Source organism: Cucurbita maxima, unplaced genomic scaffold (genome assembly GCF_002738345.1).
Source record: "Cucurbita maxima cultivar Rimu unplaced genomic scaffold, Cmax_1.0 Cma_Scf00007, whole genome shotgun sequence".
Lineage (NCBI taxonomy): Eukaryota > Viridiplantae > Streptophyta > Magnoliopsida > Cucurbitales > Cucurbitaceae > Cucurbita > Cucurbita maxima.
The window spans coordinates 4,394,328-4,404,797 of record NW_019272023.1 but is presented as its reverse complement, the minus strand read 5'-3'; the positions used below and the strand labels follow the sequence as shown (position 1 = coordinate 4,404,797).

Sequence of the window (10,470 nt, the reverse complement as noted above, 5' to 3'; positions counted from 1 at the left end):
GTGTTGGAGGGGACAAATTCACGGTACTATGAGTGAAACAGTTCATCTCCCAAGGAGAAGATGGGGTTTGGTAGTAAAACGAGACAATGTCCCTGCAACCCAACAATTTCATACTAACGAGGTGGAATGTTTACTTACGAAATATCCATCTTTAATCCTTTGAGGAACATGCCGCACCATGACTTCATCCTAGGCACAATACTGCCTCACCTTCTCCATTATAAAATGAGCCCTCAAGACTCTAAAAAGCACTTGATAGAATATCCGCTTAAATTGGATGATGCCAAGAAAGAAATAAGAAACTGGTGCTCAGGCAAGAAACGAGGATATGGTTGAGAAAACCATTTACAACTCCCTGGAGGAATCATAGAGCCAAAAGAAACCATGAACTTGCCTCATCCATGAGTAATAATTCATAGAGAGAAGACATAGCAGGCCAATGCACAAAGAGAAAAGGTGGTGGGGGAGAAAGTTTACTGCCTATAAAAATTCTTAAAGATGGACATGGAAATTTTCATTTTCTTGGGAGGCTTGAACACTTGAATTCACAATATAATACCACCGTATAAAAATTGAAGTATGCCCATAAAATCTTTTGAGATTTTGTTAAATTTCAAACCTGCATCTTAGAGATCAACCAGGGAAAAATTATATGAAATATGCTCGATGCACATACCCAACAACAGAATAATTATATGAAAAAAGTTCGATGCACATACCCATGTCAGAAGATCCCCATCAACAACTGGAGCCTCTAGCACCAATGAGAAGAAATCCTGCATGATATTGATCATATTTTAGGTAATAGGCAAATGTAAATCTCAATAACATCACCCATTAAAAAAAAATAATTCAGCATTAACCTGCAATAAACAAGTAAGAGAATTAAATGTAACATATATGGATCTCAAAAAATTGAATACTCACTCACCATAGATAACTGGAGTGAGTGTAACAAATGGATAATTTCAAAATACATGAATGATAGGTGTGATAGAATATGGATATAATATTAAATAGATAGAATAAATTAGCTTGCACAAGAGATTACGTGTTTGAATCATTTTCTGACCAATTAACATTGGCGATCGATCACTTGTTAAGTTTTGTGTTAATTTCCAAGCCCACAAATGAGGAAGAACGTTAAGAATATGCATAAGGAATTATAAATCCAGTCTATAAACTTTTAACTTTTGGGTAAGCAAGAGGTTTTAAAATGATCATGATACTACCTTACCTTACATAGATGATATAAGAAACTATCGGCAGAAAACCACGATTCATCTAAAATTGTTGATGATCGACCCGTGTCATTAGAATGATCTTTCTCTAATCCAAATTTCAATTGATGGTAGATGACCTTAATGAACTGCAATAATTCTTGAAAATGTCAGACAGATAAACAGAACAGCCAAAGTTAATCGTAACAGAAGAAAGTGCAAGCAAGATTTCACCAGCATTTATGCTAAAACGTTCCATTTATTAGAAATTAATAAGGGTTATACACAACTTGCACACAGCAGGACATGCTTAGACATGGTTGACACTAAAATTCAAGCCTAGCCTATGTAGGCCAACCTTAAAAACTAAAGAACAAAAATATTACTAATGAAAAGAGAGATTCTGTAACAATTTCTAATCCGTATATAATAATATTCTTAAACTACTAGCCTAATTACACATATGAATTTACTTGGATGGACAAGAAAGTTGTATTCGCTTGCCTCCACCAAATCCGTTCATTCATTGCATTCTTTCTACTTCTCGTCCTTTTGTCACCACCCTAGTCACACAGTGGTTATGTTTGCACAATTTTTTTGTTCATGTTATGGATTGATCATGGCATTCTGTTCTAACCCTTATTTCATTCATGTCTGTGGCTGTTCATGGTTGTTTGGGTCATTCGTTGATGATGACCATCAATTCCCTTGCTTGAGTCGTGCATTCAAGCCCTAGTTATTTTTCATAGGTAATTTTTTCTCGTATGTGGGTCTCAGTTCACTGATTTCTTTTAAGGTTTTTGGTGTGTGGTCTTCTACAAGGTTTAAGCAGCCACTTCAACCTTGGTTTTCAGCAATCACAAATGAAGAAACACGGGTTAGAAAGTATTAGGTTTGAAAGCTCCTCTTAACCTCACGATTCCTCTCCTCAAGAAGTTTATATGCAAATTATCCTTGGAATGAAGGATAAGGCTAATGGAAACTTGGTGTACATGTTGAGAAAGTTTTTATGAGGAATAAATCAGTCCCAACCCACATGGTTTGATAGATTCACTAAAACACAGACTAAAAGTGGTTATTATCAAGGTCAAGTCGATCATACCTTGTTCGTGAAATTCTCAAATGACAAAACTGCAATTTTGATTGTATACGTGGATGATATTATCATTGCATGGAATGACCTAGAAGAGATTCTCAACATTAAAAGGATGCTATCAACTGAGTTTGAATTCAAAGACTAGGAAAGTTTGATATATTTTTTTGGATATGGAAGTGGCACAACCCAAGAATGGTATTGTAATTTCTCTGAAACTATATTCTAGAGTTGTTAAAGGATACCAGAAGTCTTGGGTGTAGATCTATTGAAACAGCTACGGATTTAAATTTAGCTCTACATCAAAGTGAAGAGGTTATTCCAATTGACAAGGGCGTGTATCAAAGGCTAAACATTGAACAATCATTGCAAACTTTGTATATTGTTAGCCAGTATATGACAATCCAAATGAATGTCATCTTGGGGCTGTAAACTAGGTCTTGAGATATTTGAAAGACCACTTAAGTCATGGACTATTATTGAAAAAAATCGTAAAAGACAGGTAGAACTATACATTAATGCTAGTTGGGCCAGAGAATTAACTGATCGATCGAAGATCTACAACTATCTAGCTCGCACTTCTAGGCAACATTAGATGACATGAACAACATTTTGGGGCTGTAAACGAGATCAGGAACAATAGATCGCACTTCTAGGCCACACCAACCAACAAGGCCAAGCAAGGAGGACAAGGTTGAGGGTCAATGAGAAATGACTACAATCGCAAGAAAGAAAGGGGCGCAATAGTAGTAAGTTTCATCCAGAAGATGTAAAAGGAAAGAAAAGGAAAGAAAATGGGGAAGAGGAAAGAAAAGGAAAGAAAATGGGGAAGAAGATGTCACCGCATTTTGTTACCTTATAGTCTAATCTCCCAAACAAAGAATACAAGATTAATATGTTTTGCCCCCTAATCTAGTCCAATCACCACAAAATGGCTGCATTATCTTTTTGTCAATCAAGTAAGCTAAGAGATCCTTTAGAACCACTTTTCAAACATTAAAAACCAAATAGATGCCAACCTTAAATTTCATGGACCAAAGGAGTATTTTTTCTCTTCAAAAATTATGTCTCAATGTATCCACATCCAATACTGCTGCTTTAGAAACTAACAAGTGTTTGTCTATGTCGTGTCGGTGTCCATGGTTCTTGAATTACAAGACCTTCATAAGAAGTCGAGACTAATGAGCTAGATCCCTTTTACACATGCTGGAATTAGTTTCTTATAGTAATTCTGAAAATTCTTGAGGGTGGAGGATGCTTCTGGATAGACCAAAATCCCTCCCCTTCTATGCCAACCAAATTATTCAGAGATATTTGGAAGACCAAAACCCCAAGAAAGATTGGTATTCTTGTCTGGATTTTGCACAAAAGTGGCATCAATACATAGTAGATTATCTTGAAAAGAAGCCTTCCAAATTTTCTTTTAAAGCTTCCATGTGTGTTCTATGCTATTTAGGTCATGAAGACTGTTGCAAGTCTAAATTAGACGGTTGTTAATAGAAGTACCCAATAATAGGATATAAGAAACCAATCTGAAAGGAACAATTAACACAAATAATGAAGGCTACCAAAAGTGGTGAGTGCATTTTCAGCTCTGATATTTGTTAAAGAACTGGTGAGTTCTCATTCAATGTGTAGGATTAGTATGGCATGCCAACTTAAAGCATCTAGAAAGATAATTTACAATTTTCAGCAAAAGAAAGCCAAAAGTACATAAAATCCTCATGCACCCTTCCAAATTTTAAATTATCTTTATCTTGAAAAGAAGCCTTCCAAATTTTCTTTTAAAGCTTCCATGTGTGTTCTATGCTATTTAGGTCATGAAGACTGTTGCAAGTCTAAATTAGACGGTTGTTAATAGAAGTACCCAATAATAGGATATAAGAAACCAATCTGAAAGGAACAATTAACACAAATAATGAAGGCTACCAAAAGTGGTGAGTGCATTTTCAGCTCTGATATTTGTTAAAGAACTGGTGAGTTCTCATTCAATGTGTAGGATTAGTATGGCATGCCAACTTAAAGCATCTAGAAAGATAATTTACAATTTTCAGCAAAAGAAAGCCAAAAGTACATAAAATCCTCATGCACCCTTCCAAATTTTAAATTATCTTTATCTTGAAAAGAAGCCTTCCAAATTTTCTTTTAAAGCTTCCATGTGTGTTCTATGCTATTTAGGTCATGAAGACTGTTGCAAGTCTAAATTAGACGGTTGTTAATAGAAGTACCCAATAATAGGATATAAGAAACCAATCTGAAAGGAACAATTAACACAAATAATGAAGGCTACCAAAAGTGGTGAGTGCATTTTCAGCTCTGATATTTGTTAAAGAACTGGTGAGTTCTCATTCAATGTGTAGGATTAGTATGGCATGCCAACTTAAAGCATCTAGAAAGATAATTTACAATTTTCAGCAAAAGAAAGCCAAAAGTACATAAAATCCTCATGCACCCTTCCAAATTTTAAATTATCTTTATCTTGAAAAGAAGCCTTCCAAATTTTCTTTTAAAGCTTCCATGTGTGTTCTATGCTATTTAGGTCATGAAGACTGTTGCAAGTCTAAATTAGACGGTTGTTAATAGAAGTACCCAATAATAGGATATAAGAAACCAATCTGAAAGGAACAATTAACACAAATAATGAAGGCTACCAAAAGTGGTGAGTGCATTTTCAGCTCTGATATTTGTTAAAGAACTGGTGAGTTCTCATTCAATGTGTAGGATTAGTATGGCATGCCAACTTAAAGCATCTAGAAAGATAATTTACAATTTTCAGCAAAAGAAAGCCAAAAGTACATAAAATCCTCATGCACCCTTCCAAATTTTAAATTATCTTTATCTTGAAAAGAAGCCTTCCAAATTTTCTTTTAAAGCTTCCATGTGTGTTCTATGCTATTTAGGTCATGAAGACTGTTGCAAGTCTAAATTAGACGGTTGTTAATAGAAGTACCCAATAATAGGATATAAGAAACCAATCTGAAAGGAACAATTAACACAAATAATGAAGGCTACCAAAAGTGGTGAGTGCATTTTCAGCTCTGATATTTGTTAAAGAACTGGTGAGTTCTCATTCAATGTGTAGGATTAGTATGGCATGCCAACTTAAAGCATCTAGAAAGATAATTTACAATTTTCAGCAAAAGAAAGCCAAAAGTACATAAAATCCTCATGCACCCTTCCAAATTTTAAATTATCTTTATCTTGAAAAGAAGCCTTCCAAATTTTCTTTTAAAGCTTCCATGTGTGTTCTATGCTATTTAGGTCATGAAGACTGTTGCAAGTCTAAATTAGACGGTTGTTAATAGAAGTACCCAATAATAGGATATAAGAAACCAATCTGAAAGGAACAATTAACACAAATAATGAAGGCTACCAAAAGTGGTGAGTGCATTTTCAGCTCTGATATTTGTTAAAGAACTGGTGAGTTCTCATTCAATGTGTAGGATTAGTATGGCATGCCAACTTAAAGCATCTAGAAAGATAATTTACAATTTTCAGCAAAAGAAAGCCAAAAGTACATAAAATCCTCATGCACCCTTCCAAATTTTAAATTATCTTTATCTTGAAAAGAAGCCTTCCAAATTTTCTTTTAAAGCTTCCATGTGTGTTCTATGCTATTTAGGTCATGAAGACTGTTGCAAGTCTAAATTAGACGGTTGTTAATAGAAGTACCCAATAATAGGATATAAGAAACCAATCTGAAAGGAACAATTAACACAAATAATGAAGGCTACCAAAAGTGGTGAGTGCATTTTCAGCTCTGATATTTGTTAAAGAACTGGTGAGTTCTCATTCAATGTGTAGGATTAGTATGGCATGCCAACTTAAAGCATCTAGAAAGATAATTTACAATTTTCAGCAAAAGAAAGCCAAAAGTACATAAAATCCTCATGCACCCTTCCAAATTTTAAATTATCTTTATCTTGAAAAGAAGCCTTCCAAATTTTCTTTTAAAGCTTCCATGTGTGTTCTATGCTATTTAGGTCATGAAGACTGTTGCAAGTCTAAATTAGACGGTTGTTAATAGAAGTACCCAATAATAGGATATAAGAAACCAATCTGAAAGGAACAATTAACACAAATAATGAAGGCTACCAAAAGTGGTGAGTGCATTTTCAGCTCTGATATTTGTTAAAGAACTGGTGAGTTCTCATTCAATGTGTAGGATTAGTATGGCATGCCAACTTAAAGCATCTAGAAAGATAATTTACAATTTTCAGCAAAAGAAAGCCAAAAGTACATAAAATCCTCATGCACCCTTCCAAATTTTAAATTATCTTTATCTTGAAAAGAAGCCTTCCAAATTTTCTTTTAAAGCTTCCATGTGTGTTCTATGCTATTTAGGTCATGAAGACTGTTGCAAGTCTAAATTAGACGGTTGTTAATAGAAGTACCCAATAATAGGATATAAGAAACCAATCTGAAAGGAACAATTAACACAAATAATGAAGGCTACCAAAAGTGGTGAGTGCATTTTCAGCTCTGATATTTGTTAAAGAACTGGTGAGTTCTCATTCAATGTGTAGGATTAGTATGGCATGCCAACTTAAAGCATCTAGAAAGATAATTTACAATTTTCAGCAAAAGAAAGCCAAAAGTACATAAAATCCTCATGCACCCTTCCAAATTTTAAATTATCTTTATCTTGAAAAGAAGCCTTCCAAATTTTCTTTTAAAGCTTCCATGTGTGTTCTATGCTATTTAGGTCATGAAGACTGTTGCAAGTCTAAATTAGACGGTTGTTAATAGAAGTACCCAATAATAGGATATAAGAAACCAATCTGAAAGGAACAATTAACACAAATAATGAAGGCTACCAAAAGTGGTGAGTGCATTTTCAGCTCTGATATTTGTTAAAGAACTGGTGAGTTCTCATTCAATGTGTAGGATTAGTATGGCATGCCAACTTAAAGCATCTAGAAAGATAATTTACAATTTTCAGCAAAAGAAAGCCAAAAGTACATAAAATCCTCATGCACCCTTCCAAATTTTAAATTATCTTTATCTTGAAAAGAAGCCTTCCAAATTTTCTTTTAAAGCTTCCATGTGTGTTCTATGCTATTTAGGTCATGAAGACTGTTGCAAGTCTAAATTAGACGGTTGTTAATAGAAGTACCCAATAATAGGATATAAGAAACCAATCTGAAAGGAACAATTAACACAAATAATGAAGGCTACCAAAAGTGGTGAGTGCATTTTCAGCTCTGATATTTGTTAAAGAACTGGTGAGTTCTCATTCAATGTGTAGGATTAGTATGGCATGCCAACTTAAAGCATCTAGAAAGATAATTTACAATTTTCAGCAAAAGAAAGCCAAAAGTACATAAAATCCTCATGCACCCTTCCAAATTTTAAATTATCTTTATCTTGAAAAGAAGCCTTCCAAATTTTCTTTTAAAGCTTCCATGTGTGTTCTATGCTATTTAGGTCATGAAGACTGTTGCAAGTCTAAATTAGACGGTTGTTAATAGAAGTACCCAATAATAGGATATAAGAAACCAATCTGAAAGGAACAATTAACACAAATAATGAAGGCTACCAAAAGTGGTGAGTGCATTTTCAGCTCTGATATTTGTTAAAGAACTGGTGAGTTCTCATTCAATGTGTAGGATTAGTATGGCATGCCAACTTAAAGCATCTAGAAAGATAATTTACAATTTTCAGCAAAAGAAAGCCAAAAGTACATAAAATCCTCATGCACCCTTCCAAATTTTAAATTATCTTTATCTTGAAAAGAAGCCTTCCAAATTTTCTTTTAAAGCTTCCATGTGTGTTCTATGCTATTTAGGTCATGAAGACTGTTGCAAGTCTAAATTAGACGGTTGTTAATAGAAGTACCCAATAATAGGATATAAGAAACCAATCTGAAAGGAACAATTAACACAAATAATGAAGGCTACCAAAAGTGGTGAGTGCATTTTCAGCTCTGATATTTGTTAAAGAACTGGTGAGTTCTCATTCAATGTGTAGGATTAGTATGGCATGCCAACTTAAAGCATCTAGAAAGATAATTTACAATTTTCAGCAAAAGAAAGCCAAAAGTACATAAAATCCTCATGCACCCTTCCTGGCATAATAAAAAATAAAAAAACAATTAATACCGCAAGTGATTGGTCCTCCATTATGGAATTCAAAAGTGTCAGTTTTTCCCATGTGTCAACGGAATAAAAGAAGATAAACTTTTTTTTATAAGCTCGGATAAGGCCTCATTAGATACTCAAGATAGCTCCTTTATTTGAAGAGTGACATCCCACAGTTTCTAAAAGTTGTGCATCTACCTCTACCGTGAACAGTGCAACATGACAGCAATACACAAGAAGGGAACAAAGACAATAACATTCAAAATAATTAAAAGTCACCGAACGAACACACCTTTGTAAATAGTTGACTCCTTGTGCAAAAAGGCTGCAACAAAATGTGAATTCTTAAAATGTGGATTGACAAAATACAACTCAGCTAGAACAAGAAAAGAAAACTGTGCCCCTATTTTTTTTCATCCAAGTTCAGATAACCTCACAAACTAAGGGTACAATCTGGCATGCAGAGAAATATGTCGCAACAAAAAGAAATAACCTGGGCAGGAAAAAAATTGTAGCCTAACCATGTCCCAAAAATTTTGAACTCCCAAGGAACAAAAAGATAGAGAATAAAGCCAAGGCTTTTCAGCAAAGTCAAGGGAGACAATGAATAGGAATTCATGGATCGTCTGCAATATGGTCTTTTTTATAAATAAAAAAAAAATTAAAAAAAAAACAGAAATAGAAATTTAGCCAATAATAAAATGGAAGAAATATCAGTCAAAAAATCAAGACATCCTAATGCTTAAAAGGTAACTTCATCTAGAAAAGAACTAGTAAAAGAGGAAATATGGAAAGAGAATTCACATTCCCAACCCAACGCTAAGAGTCTAATATTTTTGCTTCCTATAGATATACCTCCTACATTGTAAATTAGAAACGTCTTTTATAAACATCATGGATATGGATATTACATTCCTTTTGTAAATTCCAATCATCAATGAAATTGTCTCTTATAAAATAAAATTTTTAAAAAATAAATAAATAAATAACAACAGAGGATTTAGTAGAAAATAGAATTGCATTATTTGTTTTCACCATTTTTAAAAATGCATATGGTAGTAGACTGGTTGGTTGTAAATATGTTACTTAGTTGTAATGTGTACACTAAATACTAATTACAAACAATGAAACAAGCTTACATTACAAACAAATAAAAAAAAATTGCTCCAAATATGAGGAATGGTAGAAGAAAGTTTTTCTTGAACAAAATAGTCTAAGAAAAGATGGAACTCTTATACAAAATTTCAATCAGAAAAAAAAATAAGTTATCCAAAAGTTACATGTCATAGTTGGAATGGAATACTTACAGCTTCTGTACACTCAAAAAACAGGCTAACTAATGATTTCCACTGTAGGAATCCTTCAAGTGATTGTCCCATCTGCACAACGTTAGACGTTACAAAGATCTGCCAACAAAAGGAGAAAACTCTTGTCCACGGCAATACTAACCAAAAATACAACGAATGCAAACTGTAGCTCCCCAAGGAGTAAGTCCTCTGAACCTCCAAAATCCTTTTGCAGTAACTTTTCGAGTAGTGAAGTCTACAAAAGTCATAACAATCATAACCAAATTAAGAAACAATTTCCAAAAACAACTGTTGCAACAAAATGATTTTTCAGCAAGGTCATATGTTAAAGAATTCATATCAGTACTAATTACCTTATCAAGATTCAAATTAGTAAGTTCTTGCCCATGAACTCCTCTCTGTTTGATAACATGGGGAATTTCTGTGTAATAACATTTTCTCCTCTGAGACGAATCAACATGCATTGCGAACTTACTAGCCTTTAACTGATCATCCAGGACTTTCTCAATTGCAGACTTGGAAGTGCTTTGAGAAATTCCAGGTTCACAAGCCACGCTAATGTCACCTCCAATAGGTTCTGTACATTAAATAAATTGTCTGAAAATATGAATATTATTATTATTGTTTTTAACAAGAAACAAAATGAACTTTTCATATGCAGGTTACATGAACTAAGCGTGACAAGACAATACGTGAGTTTCAAAAGCTAAAAACTAAAGACCTCCCCCTCTCTATATATACTTTTTTTTTTTTTTTTTTTTTTTGGGTTT

General features: G+C 33.7%; 1 protein-coding gene across 2 annotated transcripts in view; it reads right to left on the bottom strand.

The window, feature by feature from the left end:
* Positions 1-10,470, bottom strand: part of LOC111481964 (protein AAR2 homolog) — a 21,457-nt gene that overhangs the window by 4,540 nt on the left and 6,447 nt on the right. For both annotated transcript variants that reach the window (XM_023127589.1, XM_023127588.1), the window contains exons 7-12: positions 10,054-10,277; positions 9,843-9,935; positions 9,701-9,772; positions 8,686-8,718; positions 1,238-1,369; positions 720-776 (exon numbers count right to left, since the gene is read on the bottom strand). In XM_023127589.1, coding sequence (XP_022983357.1) covers positions 720-776; positions 1,238-1,369; positions 8,686-8,718; positions 9,701-9,772; positions 9,843-9,935; positions 10,054-10,277 — 611 coding nt within the window. The remainder of the gene's footprint in view (positions 1-719; positions 777-1,237; positions 1,370-8,685; positions 8,719-9,700; positions 9,773-9,842; positions 9,936-10,053; positions 10,278-10,470) is intronic.